Source organism: Apteryx mantelli, chromosome 15 (genome assembly GCF_036417845.1).
Source record: "Apteryx mantelli isolate bAptMan1 chromosome 15, bAptMan1.hap1, whole genome shotgun sequence".
In the NCBI taxonomy this organism is placed as follows: domain Eukaryota; kingdom Metazoa; phylum Chordata; class Aves; order Apterygiformes; family Apterygidae; genus Apteryx; species Apteryx mantelli.
In genome coordinates, this window is record NC_089992.1 from 723,462 (window position 1) to 737,836 (window position 14,375).

Consider the following 14,375-nt stretch of genomic DNA (forward strand, 5'->3'; position numbering starts at 1 on the left):
AAAGTCGATGGTTGAGGTTCTGGAAGCAGAAATAGCTCCCGAGCAGCGTTTTGCTATTGTACTCCCTTGTCTCGGTAAAAATAGCCAAACTGATGCTGTGGTTTTTTCTTAAACAGGAAAAGCGATAGAGCAAAAGGGGTTTCGAGAGGGGGGTGCCAGGGTCCCCACGGGCGCCTGGCCGGTCCCGTGCTGGCGGTGCCTGCGAGCTGCCCTCGGAGCCGGCCCGCAGCAGCTTCGCTCTGGCCGTGGCCGTGGGAGCCGTGGCCGGGAGAGCCGGCTCCGATTTATCCCCCCAAGGGGGTTTCTGCTGCGACCGCAGCCTCTGACAGCAGCGGCGCGGCCGGACAGGGCCGTTTGCGCCGCGGGACGGGGCTGCGGCTCGGCTCCGCGCGCGTGCGGCGGCTGCGGTTAGCAGGGCTGTGCCAGCGCCCGGCGGTCTCGCTTGCTGGTGTCGTCTGCAAGCACGAGGACGCAGGGGCCCCGCTCGGAGACCGGTGCTTGAGATCCGCAGGGGAGCTCCGCAGACACCGAGTGCAAGCTCCAATTTTTATGCTTTTATGTCGATTATCAATTTAAAAGCTTGACGGGGGAGAAGAAGTGCAAACAGAGACCCGGAGCTGGAAAATCGTGGAGAACCAGGGCGCATCTCGCAGGCTTCAGGCATCGCCGGCTTTGGTAGCTGCCCGCCGCGATGCCCAACTCCTCCTGCGGCGCAGGAGCCAGGGCGCTGGGAAAACGGGATAGCGGTCACAGAGCCGGCACTGCCCTTGGTGCAAGCGCGAAGGGGCTGGGGCCGTTTCCTGTTGGTTTGGCTTTTTTTTTTTTTAATTTTCACCTTGCAACCTTAAGCGTTTCCTTGCCGTTCTTTTGGGCAGAATTGCTAATCTGCTGGGCGTTTCCTGAAATAACGTTTCCGCAGCGCAGGGGGGGGATGCGTGCGTCGCAGCGCCTGGGCGTCCGGCGGCCGCGGGTTGGCAGCAGCGGAGGGAGGGCTGGGAAACGCCGCGGAACGAGGGGCTTCGGGAGCCGCGTCTGCTGAGCTCCTCCGAGGGAGGAGAGAGAGGTGGTTTGGTTAAGGGGCGCGAGTGCCTGCGTGGCCATGGGTTAACGAGGCCTTTGAAGGAGTGGAGAAGGGCGCGAGAAGCAGCGGGCTGAAGCGGCGCAGATAATTCGCGCTCAGCTGTGCAGTGGCGGGGGATGCTGGAGGTCGGGGGGATGCTGGAGGTCGGGGGGACGATCCTGCCCCTCTCCGCCTCCGGTCGGGAGCTCCCGGCGCCGCTGTGGATGGAGGCGCTCCCACGGCGGGATGGGGGGCTTCACCCCATCCCTGGCCTCCAGGACCGCGGCCCCAGCGCGGGCAGAGCCCCAGGAGCCATTCCCGGGCTGTCGCGGCTGATGTGTCAGCGTGGTAACGGAGCAGGATCGTAATTTAGGAGGAGATAAAAGCTGGTGGGAGTTTTATTATTCAAATATAGGATAACTTCCTCCTCCCGAATGCGCCGCGCTTCCTGCGTATTCTATGGGGATAAATCGGAGCGACACAGTGAGCTGTGACGCGTGTGCGCTCCCGGGACCTCGCTTTTACTTGCGTACGGGGCTGCCTGTGGGCGCCGGGCCATCGTCCCCGGTGTCCCCGGCCTCGGGCTCTGCGCCGCGGCAGCGCTTAAGCTGCGTTTTGCAAAGCCTTTAGGAGGGAGCAGCAAAGCAGAAGCCTTCCCAGAGCAGCCGTCCGCTCAGGGCACGCTGCTAAGAAGGATGGGTTTTACGCCGGTCCTGGTGTGATCTTGCTCAGCCTGGCTGTGCCGTGCTTCCAGGTTAAAATTAGACCAGCCGGGAACCATCTGGGAAAATACTTCTTGTCAGAAAAGGCCGGTCTGTCGGGAAGGTGCTTTGGATGGAGCGGCAGCGGAGAGCAGCGGCGCGGGGGCCGCGGGAGCGGGGCCGTTCTGGCCATCCCGGCGCCGGGGGGCTCCGGCAGCCCTCGCCGTGCTCTCAGCCCCGTTTCGGAGCGGAACGGAAACGGGCCCCAAACCTCTGCAATGTCCTGGTTTTCCAGATGGCCCTAGGCGAAGTCAGAGCGCTCTAAAGCGAGCAAAGCGGATGCGTTACGGCCCCGGGCTGGGCGCGCTGCCCCGCGCGGGTGATGCCGCCCCGGTCCGGGGTCGCTCGCCGGGAGCCCTGGGGATGGGGCTGGCGTGAGCACGCGGCCGCGTTTCCAGGCGGCTCCGGGGCGTCTCGCAAAGAGCCGGTACGTGGATGTGCTCCAAGACCGGCGTGTCCGGAAGGGCCGGAGCGGGAGCAGCCTTCGTCCCCCCCCCGGCAGGTTGCTGTTTGGAGGGACCAGCGCAGGCGGAGATGCCTCTTCGCTCGGGGCCGTGCTCAACTCGACGGGAGAGGGGAGGCTGGTGGCACGACGCGCCTTTGCCAGCGGCTTTCTGCCTGGTCCGGCTGTTCGCGGCGGTGTCTGACATTGCAGCGTTTCACCCGTTTCCTAGGAGACGAGAGGGAAGCGCAGGAACGGCACAAACCCCCAGCCGGTGCCGGCTGCCACCGCGATTACAATTAGCACAAATACTGCAAATGTCAAGGGAGGCTAAATATAGCCCCCGCGCCGCGCGGCCCCGCGCCGGGAATCCGCAGCACCCCCAGCGCCCCCGCCGGGGACGAGGTTCCCGTGGGACCGGCCAGGGCGGCTCCGCGCTCCCGGCCCCCGCAGCGGCCTCCTGCCCCGACGTTCCTCCGAAAAACGGGGTTTGCCCAGGGAGTCTCGGCTCCGCGCCTCTATTCCCGTCCTCGCTCGCGGCCTCTGCAGCCAAGGCAGCTCTTCCCCCAGGCCCTCGGCACCGGGATGCTCCGGGTGCTCCTGAAGCCGCGTTTCGGCACGCTTTGGTACCGCTTGGGCTATTTCCGATGGCGAGCGAGTGAGTGACGCTGCGTCGCGTTTGCTCCTGCAGCATTACTTCACCGTGAACTTCAACCACGAGAACCAGAAGACGCTGGAACTGAGGACGGAGGACGCCAAGGACTGCGACGAGTGGGTCGCCGCCATCGCCCACGCCAGGTATCGCCCTCCGCGGGGCAGCGCCGGGGGGTCCCGCGGCCGCCGGAGCCGGGGGCAGGGAGCGGGTCCCGCGTCCCCGCGTTTCTCGCCGGGCGCTGCGGGTCCCACGAGAGGCCGTGGCCAACCCCCCCCCCCCCATGTCCTGTGCAAGTTTCGTCCAAAACAACAAAAACAGTCAGAAACAGCCTTTCAAAGCTCGTGTTTTCCCATGCGGAAATGTTCGCGCAGCCCCATGCACGCTGGCGGGAGCGTCCCAGCGGCAGCAGCTCCCACCGCCGGGAGAAGCTCCCGGGCTGGAGCACGGCGGTGGGGGCGCGCGAACGTTGCACGGGGGAAACCGGCTCAATGAAACCCGCTGCAGGCCCTGGGCACGAGCAGGCGTTGGTGGGACGACCTGTGCTGCAGGTGTCCTGCTGCTCGCTAAACTCTTGCGAGGGGATAGGCGAGAAAAATTCGGCCTTTCTATTTTTTTTAAGCATCCTGCCAGTTCCTGAAAATTTGTGTTCGGTTTCTGTTTTAATCCTCACGTGCCATCCGAGCCCTTTCCAAATCGATCGGGTCCGAGTCGCGTTACGGCCGTTCCTGAGCTCCCCGAGCCGCCAACGGGTTCCGGGTGCCCCGAGCGCGCAGGGGGCTTCGGAGCGCGGGGGGTTTGTGGGACGAGGCGCCGGCGGAACTCGGGGAGCGCCGAGCTCGGGGACAGCGGGGCCGAAGCGCGCTGACGGCGCCGCCGGCCGAACAGTTACAGGAATCTGGCTACGGAGCACGAAGCTTTGATGCAGAAGTACCTCCATTTACTTCAGATCGTGGAAACGGAGAAAACTGTTGCCAAGCAACTTAGACAACAGATTGAGGATGGGGAAATCGAGATCGAGCGCCTGAAAGCGGAGGTAAAGAGCGCGACTTGGCGCCGCTGATGCCCAGAGGCCACGGGCGAGGGGCTGGCGGCGCCGCGGCGGGAGGGCGCCCGCGCCGGCACAGGCCGCGCACCCTGCGCACGGGGGACGTTCGGTCTGCACATGGGGCTCCTGGGCTGCACTGCAAAGGGGGGGGTGAGGGCATCGTGAAGAGGCTTCGCTTTATCCCGTTTCTGGCAGAATTTAAGGTTTCCCGCGTGCAAACCGCGGCCGCGAGCAGCCGGTGCTGGGGCGCAGCTCGCGCGGGCTCCCCGGGTCCCGCAGCGTTTTGCACCGCGGTGCGGGGGGCTCGTGCGGGGCTCAGGCGCTGGCTGGGAAGCGCTGCCGCCGCCGGGACGGGGCCAAGGGCGGACGGCGTGCCGCCACCTCGCTTTGGGGGGTTTTGGCCGCTGCGGGGCTTTTGGGGCCAGGACCGGCTCCTGGAGCCCGGCGTTTTCTGCGGTCTGGGGTTTCTGCAGCCGTTTGGTGTGAGAGGTGGCGGCAGGTGGGTTTTGTGCCCTTCAGAGCTTTCTGAGGCACCGCGCGTTTTTCCATCTCAAATCGGGACTGAAAATTCCCACAAACGGCAAACTGAGGAGAGAGGGGCCATGGGGGCAGGAGCCGCTCGCAATATTTCGGTTTCATAGCTCCCTATTTTAACCTTCTGAATTAAACAAAAAAAAGGGCACGTTAATACCAAATTCAGCCCAAGAGTCAGGCTAGCGGTGAGCTGCGAGGTTTGCTCCTCTGGGTCTCCCCAGGCTGAAGGACGCTTTCCGGAAGGGCTCGGTGCTGCCGACCGACCGCTCTCCGGCCGAGCGGCATCGCCCCAAAACTTCTCCAGGCCCCCGGGGCCCGCTGGCAGCGTGAGCCGTACTGTGCCGGCTCGTTCGGGTTATTAGACAAAAATACAGTTGTTTCCCTGTTCCGCTACGGTGCGTGCTGTGAGCTGACCTGATTACATCCCTTTTCTGCTCTTAATCCACCCTGGGTCAAATTTTCCAATCACGCTTCTCCACCGGGATTAAGGCATCGGTGCTGCCTATTGACATTTTTCCCATCAAGGGAGAAGGGGAGACGTGTGCCAACCTGAAACCGGCTCAGGGAGCCGGGATTAAAAATGCTTGGCAACCGCTAATCTAGGGACTGGCAAGGAGTTGCAGTTAATTAGCATTTTCCTGCGCTCAAATACATTTGACTTCACCTTGAGTTGTTGTTTTTTTTTTTTTTTTTTACTCTTCTGCATTCTTTGAAGTAGAGATCAAATAATCAGCTTCTCTTTTAAAGTACAAATTTTGATTACTCGATTTAAAAAAAACAAAAACAAAGAAAACATAGAACAATACAAACAAAAAAATCCCCAAACCCAGTCCTTTTCCCCTGCTGCCTATTTATCAGCCACTGTCGAAGCCTCACTCCCGGCCCTGAGAAGAGTCGTTCCCAGCCATTAATTGATAGGGAATCTGCAATAATTTCATTTAGTCTTTAATAAGCTGTGTTTGACAAGCCCTAATCGTTAATTAATGAGGGCCTCGCGGCTGGCGCCGCGGGGTGGGGGCACGGAGCCACGACCGCGACTCCGCACCCATGCGCGCTCCCGGCTCCCGGCTCCGTGCTCCCGGCTCCGCAGGAAAGGTGGGTGCTGAGCGCCGCTGAAACGCAGCGATCGCATTGACCCCAAGCGTTTTCTACCTCGTTATTTCAGGGTGGGAAGAAAAAAAAAAGTGTTTTTTTCATTACAGTTTGGAAGAGAGACATTTCATAGAAAATGCTGAGAATTTTGTGGAAATAATTTCTCGTTTGCGGGCTGTGACCGTGCAATAGGAGCAGTTTCTACCTCTGTCCGCCTTTTCCAGGCAATCATGCCTTGGCCTCATTTATTTTTCTTTCCTTTCCAATAGTTCAGATACCAAAGAAAACAGCACGCACTTTACTTGTATTACAATTATTATTGCTTTCAATTCCCAGCTTAACTTAAAAGCAGGGTTCACTGACTGAAAAATGTCTTAATTAAAACCTTCCTTTTTTTTTCTTCCCTTCTCTCCAAAGCTGGACTTTTTTTTCCCCAGGAAAATACTCTTTGCGAGTTGTTTTTATTATTTTCTATCAAATCAAAGTTCACACTTTTCCTGTTTTTTTTTTTTTCCAAATAGTACATTTTCTTTTTTCCCCTTTCTTCCCCTTTCCTGTAGCTTTTGAAATGGTTAAAGTAGGGCAGAGGGAGAGAGAAGGAAGTGAGCAGAGGAGGGAGGAAAAAGGACAAGCGCGGTGCAGGGAGAATTCAGATGCTTCATACGGAAAGGATTCAATCACACCTGCGCTGGAAAGCTAAAGTTTGTCCCTGTCTGCAAGTGTAGGGTATAAACGACTTCAGATTTTCCTGCTGTTTTCTTTCCAACTCATTTTTTAATCAACTCACACGTGCAGACTCTTAGAAAATAGTGGTGTGGCTTGCATTTGGTACCGGCAGGATTTCTGGCTATAACTATTAATTCTGTGTTTCCCGTGGGGTGCTCAGGGAGCGTGCTGAGCACCGGGGGTACGGAAAAGTCGAGGGTTAACTGATATTTCCGATACAATTTTTTTTTATTATTTGGTTCATCTAGTGATGTCTCCTTAAAGACAGAATCGGCACAATATGTGGTTATACGTGTAATTTAATACGGAACAGGCACCGTTTTTCAGTGCTGTACGGGAACGTGCTCTGTGTCTGCAGATCGCCGCCCTGCTCAAGGACAACGAGCGCATCCAGTCGGGCCAGAGCAGCGCGCCCAGCGACGACGACAGCGACATCAAGAAGATCAAAAAGGTTTGTCGTAGGCAAGACCGGGGCCGAGAGCGAGCGCTTGCCCCAGGGAGCCCGGCGTGACCGTCTGCCCTAACGCTCGTTTCGAGAACGAGACGTGGTCCTTGTTACGCTGGTGGAGTGGTTTTTTGGGTGGGGGGGGGGCTACTTGGGGAGTTATCTCCGCTTGCAGATTTTTTGCAAGAAAACGTGCTCTGCAAAACTAAAAATCTTTGTTTGCTGTACGGGCTCCTCCGGGTCCTCCCTGCTTTCCCCCGCTGGCCGAGGCATCTTTGCCCGTGCCAGCTCGCACACGAACGGTGCCTCTTACATCTCGCTTTTCCAAAGGTTGTTGTTAAGACTTTTGTTTTCAAGAAGAAAACACACCACCCAGGCAGAATTCCCTGCAGGGAGCAATAGACCCCGTGAGATCCTGCGAGGAAATCTTCTCAGAATGAACCGTTCTCTGGGAGAACAAATCGTGCTTCGTGCCAGACGCTGTTTGCTCTAATATTCCTAAAGCTACCAGCAGAAAATTAGCTGAGCATGACAAGTGCCCGGTGCAGCCCAGGCTGTGCTGCGGCTGCTGCTGATTTATGTGAGCAAGGATTGGATGTTTTTTTTTTTCTAGCTATCTTAATATATCTCTGTCCGTTACTGTCCGGGTGTTTGGGTGCGCCAGGTAATTGGCGGATGGATGGCCAGGCTTAAGCACCAGCATTTTCATGCCCTCGCGGTCCTGCTGGCAGGAAAGTGCCCGGAATTGTGCTGTGCAGCGGGGAGGTCAGAAGTTAATGCAGGAGCCTTTCTTCTCGTAGGAGACTTGCTTTCATCTCTGTAAAAGGGAAAAGAGGACGCTGTCTGCAATAAGAAAGTGCATTTAAATGAGTTATTGTTCGTTTCCCAGCCAGGAGGATTCAGGGAAGTACAACTAGCAGAAACCGTTACGCACGCTTCAGCACGGAGCCGGTGAAACCTCATTAGACGTTGCTGCCTCGCAGATGCAATGCAGCGGAGGCTCCTCGGCAATACCGTGAACCGACGAGCTGCGCGGTCTCTGCACCGTGCCGGGCGCCGAGCGCCAGCCCGGCTCGTCGGCCCAATCCCCTAACGAGGTCGTTAATCTCTCCGCAGGTGCAGAGCTTCTTGCGCGGCTGGCTGTGCCGGCGGAAGTGGAAGACGATCATCCAGGACTACATCAGGTCGCCCCACGCTGACAGCATGCGCAAGAGGAACCAGGTGGTGTTCAGCATGCTGGAGGCCGAGGCCGAGTACGTCCAGCAGCTGCACATCCTGGTCAACAACTTCCTGCGGCCCCTGCGCATGGCCGCCAGCTCCAAGAAGCCGCCCATCACGCACGACGACGTCAGCAGCATCTTCCTCAACAGGTGAGCGCGTGCGGGGCTGCTGCGCTCGGCGCCGGCGGCGAGCGGGGAGCAGGCAAGCGCCGCGGGAAGCGCCCCGGGTCCCGGGCTCTCCGTGTCGCTCCGTCCCACTTCCTTCCGCTGGCAAGGCGACGCGCCGTTCCCTTCCCACGTGCGCAGCCGTCGACAGAGGTTCTCCATCCCTGTGGGCCGGGGTGGCCCACTGCATGCATAGCACCGGTACGCGGTGCCTCGGGGTGCATCGCCTGCGCGGGAGCGTTGCAGGGCAGAGCCGGCTGCCGTGGCCCCGGGTGCACGGCGCTGCACCGCCGCGGGGTGCAGGACCCATTGCTGCATGGGAGCGTCGCGGGGCAGAGCTGGCGGCTGTGGCCCTGGGTGCACAGCGCTGCACTGCTGCAGGGCGCAGGACCCATTGCTGCATGGGAGCGTCGCGGGGCAGAGCTGGTGGCTGTGGCCCTGGGTGCAGGGCGCTGCACTGCTGCAGGGTGCAGGACCCATTGCTGCATGGGAGCGTCACGGGGCAGAGCCGGCTGCCGCAGCCCTGGGTGCACAGTGCTGCACCGCCGCGGGGTGCAGGACCCATTGCTGCATGGGAGCGTCGCGGGGCAGAGCTGGCTGCCGCAGCGCTGGGTGCACAGCGCTGCACTGCTGCAGGGCGCAGGACCCATTGCTGCATGGGAGCGTCGCGGGGCAGAGCTGGCGGCCGCGGCCCCGGATGCACGGTGCTGCACCGCCGTGGGGTGCAGGACTCATCACCACGCGGCGGTGCAGCTCCTGCCCTGGCCTCTGCCCGCAGCGCGCCGGTGCAAGCGTGCCACGGGCCGGCTTTCGGCGCTCCGCCGGCCCCGCAGGTCCTTGTGCAAAGCGTTTGGCCAATCCTTACTGCGCTGGCCCAAACAGCATGCGTCTGGCATCAGAGGACAGCAAAGAGCAATGCAAATAGGCGTCTGCAGGGTCCCAAAGCGTTTGCCGGGGTCTGAAAAATCCCTGTAAAGACGCCGGGGGAGCAGACGGAGCGGGAGCAGGGAGGGCAGCACGGCCGCCTGCGCCGGGGCGGCAGCAGCGATGGGCAGGTCTTGAGCGCGCCGGGAGCACGAGGGCACGGGAGGCCCCGAGCCGCCTGGCCGGGGGAACGCGGCGGTGATTTATCGACTGCTGGAAATTAAACAAATCCATTTGCCTTGCTGTCGGCAAACGGAGGTGAGCGGCAGTTAGCAGCAAAAGCCATAAATTCCCCTGAGGGAGGAGATGCTGAAGGGGAAAGCACGGTTGGTTTCCAGCCTGCAGCGAGGGGGAACGGGGACTTGCAAAGCGGCCGGCGCTGGGCGCCGAGGAGCTGGTGGTGCCTTGCCAGCCTTCGCGGAGGAGGACGGGGCCGGTGGGCGATGGCTCTTCCGCAGGCGGCGAGGCGGCGCTGGGATTTAGGGGCTGGAAGCCTGGAGGAGAGGAGCTGGTGCGAGCCTGCGGGTTTAGCGGTGAGGCAGGGCATCGCTGGCGGGCATCGCGCCCGGAGCGGCGCAGCGGAGGAACGGCCGGAGCTCGGCCCCGTGCCAACCCCCCCCCGGCCCCACGCTGGCGGCCGGTCCTTGCCGCACGGGTTTCCGCCGCTCCAGGCCCAAAGCGGGGAGACGTGGGCAGGAAAAGCAGCTCCCTCTGGGGGCTTGTGCGCCCGTGGGGCGGCGCGGTGCCTCCCTCTGCTCCTCTGCCCTCCGCTCCCTGCGCGTCCCCCGCGGAGCCGCTCGGCATCCTTCCCGTGCCGGACTCTCCCCGGCCCGTCCGCGGGCTCTCCTCCGCGCTCCTCGGCTCTCCTCCCCCTCTGAGGGGATAATCCGATTCATTTGTTCATGATTTGCTTCTTGTTCATCTGCCTTTTCACCCCCTGGTTTTTCTTTTCAGTGAAACAATCATGTTTTTGCACCAAATCTTTTACCAAGGCCTGAAAGCAAGAATATCCAGCTGGCCGACGCTTGTGCTGGGTGAGTGCGCGACACCTCTCCGTTGCATTTCGTTCTCCGCCCTCTGCTCAAAATCCTGCCCGTGCTGTTCCTCCTGATGCCGCTTTGCAGGCCTCCTTGCTGGTCGGCTGCAGCCACGGCACGCGTTGCGCTGTGCGTCGCCGCCAGCCTCTGCGAGGCTGAGCCACGTCGCTCGCAGATGCAAGGACCTGACCGAAAAAAGAGAGGGAGAAAAACAATTCCCCGGGTGTCCTAACTCTGCACGTTAGCGAAGGGAATGGACCCTGCCGTGCGCCCGGGAAACCGTTCTGGTGCTAAAGAGCATCGATACGTTGCGAGGCAGATCCTGCTTCGACTGATCCCTAAATCTTAAGGAGATTTCTGCTGGAGGAACGTGTGCTGAACGCAGACGCGGCACGCGCAGGCCCCCGGTGTGCCCAGCTTGTCCCTGCGGGAGCCGAGCTCCAAGCCGGGGGTCTCGGGAGCAGCGAGGGTCGGGCGTCCCGCGGAGCCGGGGACAGCCCCGAGCGGTGCGGACGCGGGGCTCGTACGGCCGCCCCGGCGGGAGAGGGAGGTCTCCGACCCGCGCCCTAACCTCCGCGCCGCGGCCTGTCTGCTCGCAGCCGACCTCTTTGACATCCTGCTGCCCATGCTGAACATCTACCAGGAGTTCGTGAGGAACCACCAGTACAGCCTGCAGATCCTGGCGCACTGCAAGCAGAACCGCGACTTCGACAAGCTGCTGAAGCACTACGAGGCCAAGCCGGACTGCGAGGAGAGGACCCTGGAGACCTTCCTCACCTACCCCATGTTCCAGGTGATCGCCACCCTCCCGGCGTTGGACCCTCCCCCCCCCCCCCCGCACCCCGGGATGCAAACCGGAGCGTGGGCTCCGAGGGAGGGAGCAAGCCTGCATCCCTGCGGGAGGCTGGGAGGCGAAGACCCCGCACGGCGCCTGCGCTCCCGGTGGTCCTGCTCCGGCCGCTGCCGGGCTCGGTTTCCGAATGCAACCTCTTAACGAAGCTGCTGGTTGCGGGTGGCTGGTGGCTCCCGGCACCCACGGTGCCGCCCCGAAGGAGCTGTGGCGGGGGGACGCGGTTGTCCCAGCACGGGCGGGATGGAGATGGGGCACAGCAGGGTCCCGGGCAAAACCTGGGACCGTTCCCACTCTTCAGCGCGTTTGAGCACGAGGCCTGGAGCTCCTGGAGCCTCCCCGGCCGGCGACGGGGCCACCGGGCTGGTGGTGCCCCGTGCCACCCGCGTCCCCGCGTTCCCGCGCCGCAGCTGACGCCCGGCTCTCCGCCGGCCGTGGCGCAGATCCCCAGGTACATCCTGACGCTGCACGAGCTGCTGGCTCACACCCCGCACGAGCACGTGGAGAGGAACAGCCTGGATTACGCCAAGTCCAAGCTGGAGGAGCTGTCCAGGTGAGACGGCGGCCGAACGCGGCACGGGCTGCGGAGGCTCCAAAAGCCCTTTTTCCTCGTGAAAACGTGTTGCTTGGCGCTGGCGCGGCAGCCCCGTGGGCAGGGTCGGAGCCCGTCCTGCCGCCGCTCCGGCTCTAAGCACGGCCCCCCCGCACCGCCGTCCCGGAGATGAGCCCTCGGGGGCCATCCGAGATTCCCCGTTTCCGGTGCTTTCTCCATCAGACCAAGAAACGAGGCAGAGTGTCTGTGAGGGAGCAAAGTTCACCGAGGCTCCTCAGCCCCGAGACCGTTCGCGAGAAGAATCCCCTCCTTCCTCTGTTCCCCGAGGAGCAGGGACATGGGAGGTGTTTTGGTGAAAAGGGGGAATTTATCCACCTGGAATCCACGTTCTGTGATTTCCCAGCAAGCATGGAAATGCGAGACGCATATGCGTCTCAATGCTTAGAAACCTAGGAGCGTAGTCCAGCCTGATTTGCAGGTTATCCGCTGAGCTCCAGCATGTCCCGTTATTTATACGGATGAATACTGTAATTCTCTTGATATTCCTTCATTTTCAATCTTGCCCAATGCAGCGCCTCCAGCGTGTCAGAGGGGATCTGCTGGGAAGGCTCCTGCAGATTTCCTGCAGGCTCCAATTTTCTCTCCCCGCTCCTTTAGGATAATGCACGACGAAGTGAGCGAGACGGAAAATATTCGAAAAAACCTGGCGATAGAGAGGATGATTATCGAAGGGTGCGAAATCCTGCTGGACACCAGCCAGACCTTTGTAAGACAAGGTGCGGTGCTCGTGCCGATGGCTCTCCCCGCCGGGCCCCGGGAGCGCGGCATCGTCCCCCCCCCCCCCCCCGCCGCGAGGGCTTGGGACGCCCCGCGGCAGCGCGGCCGGATCCGGGACGGGTGCTGCTCTCTCGCAGGGTCGCTCATCCAGGTGCCGATGTCGGAGAAGGGGAAGATCACGCGGGGGCGGCTGGGGTCCCTGTCGCTGAGGAAGGAGGGCGAGAGGCAGTGCTTCCTCTTCTCCAAGCACCTCATCATCTGCACCCGCGGCTCCGGGGGCAAGCTGCACTTGACCAAGGTGCGGGGGGCGCGGGGCGCGCGGGGAGCCGGGAGCCTCTCCCGGGGTCTGCGCCTTCCCCGCTCCAGGGCGTTAGGTAATCCCTTCGAACCTCCGGGTTTAATTCGGGCTGCCTTCCGAAAGGCAATCCGATTCTGAAGGTAATCGACGGTTTTGGCCGTTTTCGAGCTTTCTCGCCTTAATTCGGGGCTGAAACTCGCCCCCTGAGCTCACCTCCATTTGTCAGCTGCTGTTTATGTGCCCCGTGGGCCTGAAAAACGTGCCGGGCTCTGTTATTATTCGCCTGCGAATCCCGCGGTGCCGCTTGCCCTCGCCTGGCCGCCGGCGCCTGCCGGTGTCGGAGCGCAAAGCGGCGGGCGGGCGAATTCGTCCCCGGTGGCCCGGGCGCCCTGTCGCCGCCGCGCGGCGCTGCGAGTCACGTGCAAGCCCAGAAGCTGCAAGGTCTCGATAAAAGACGCGATCCCGGTCTGCAGCAGAAACGTTGACGATCTCTTCAGCGAGAAACTTAAATTACAGCGCAGATTTGTACGTAACGCTCACGGTCTTCTCCAGTCCGTTCCCAAGACTCACGCTTTTGTTGGTGGAAGTTTTGCGGTTAATTGAGCAAGAATCTTAGAGAAATTGCTCATTACTGGCATTAAATTACCAGTTGGAAAAATTACGGTCCATGGCGAGGAGTCGATAATTACAACAACAGACTTTGGGGAAATTTAATTTAAAGCTCATATTAAATAATTTATAAACAAATTAGTCGATCGGTTATACAAGGGAAATTGCAATATCCTGGCACTTAGTAACTGCTTTTCCGCCCGTCGGAGCGCCGGCTGCGCTGCCGGGGGCGCGTGCAGCAGCGCCAAACCCTCGCAGAGAGTCGCCCCCTTCCCGCACATGGGAACGGGAGCCGGCGCGGGAACGGGAGCCGGTATGGGAATGGGAGCTGGTGCGGCCGTGGGCACCTGTGGTCGGGCCGTGGTGGCCTGGCTGGAGGAGCCGGGAGGCTGCATCCTTCCTCCTCCTCCTCCTCCTCCTGGGTGCGCGCGGGGTGCACGCGTTGGTGCATGTTTGGGGCTTGCCTTTCCGCCGCCGTGACCCCGGCTCCCGTCCCCCCAGAACGGCGTCATCTCCCTCATCGACTGCACCCTGATAGAGGAGCAGGAGAGCACCGACGAGGACGGTAGGTGCCGCGGGCGTTAGCAAACACCTGCAGCGCGGTCGTGCCGCTGCCGCCAGGGCGAAATCGGAGGTGGGGGAGCGCGGCGCTGGCGCGCGAAGCAGACAGGTGCCGGAGGGGGGGTGTCGCGTTGCAGGTTGCGCCTGCAAGCGGACCGAGGCCGCCGGAGCGGGCGAAGTCCGCGGCCAGCGCGAGTCGGCACCCTCGCGGTCACTGCAAGCTCGCCGGGCTGCGCGGCGGCTCGGGCATCCCGGGCGGCCGGCGTTTCCGTAGCCTGCTCCTTCCCGTCTCCCTGCTGGTTTTGAGAGCCGCGTCTCCGTGGCTGGAGGCAGCAGCCGTATCTCGTGCCTGGGGACCGATCACAGCGAGGCCACGCTGCGGGCATTTTCTGTAACTGATGCTGCGTCCTCGTTGGAAACTCTTGCAATTAATCCGTAGGGCATAAAAGCAACGGCAGAACAGCTCACGGAGCCAATTCAAATACCAAATAGATTCAAGGAAGTCATGATCTACTGGCTGGATTTAATTAAGTAAATTATTTACTGTGAGCAAAACAGATGCACATCTGTGCAAATAAAATCTTCCTCAGGCAGCCGGCGAATGTCACGCAGCGCAGTGCT

The 14,375-nt window shown here is 61.2% G+C and overlaps 1 protein-coding gene across 1 annotated transcript in view; it reads left to right on the forward strand.

Annotated features, from left to right (window-relative positions):
* Positions 1-14,375, forward strand: part of RASGRF1 (Ras protein specific guanine nucleotide releasing factor 1) — a 38,091-nt gene that overhangs the window by 8,530 nt on the left and 15,186 nt on the right. The window contains exons 2-11 of the mRNA XM_067305464.1: positions 2,955-3,061; positions 3,804-3,951; positions 6,674-6,766; positions 7,877-8,130; positions 10,024-10,103; positions 10,706-10,899; positions 11,400-11,509; positions 12,167-12,285; positions 12,424-12,584; positions 13,695-13,758. Of these exons, the coding sequence (XP_067161565.1) occupies positions 2,955-3,061; positions 3,804-3,951; positions 6,674-6,766; positions 7,877-8,130; positions 10,024-10,103; positions 10,706-10,899; positions 11,400-11,509; positions 12,167-12,285; positions 12,424-12,584; positions 13,695-13,758 (1,330 nt within the window). The remainder of the gene's footprint in view (positions 1-2,954; positions 3,062-3,803; positions 3,952-6,673; positions 6,767-7,876; positions 8,131-10,023; positions 10,104-10,705; positions 10,900-11,399; positions 11,510-12,166; positions 12,286-12,423; positions 12,585-13,694; positions 13,759-14,375) is intronic.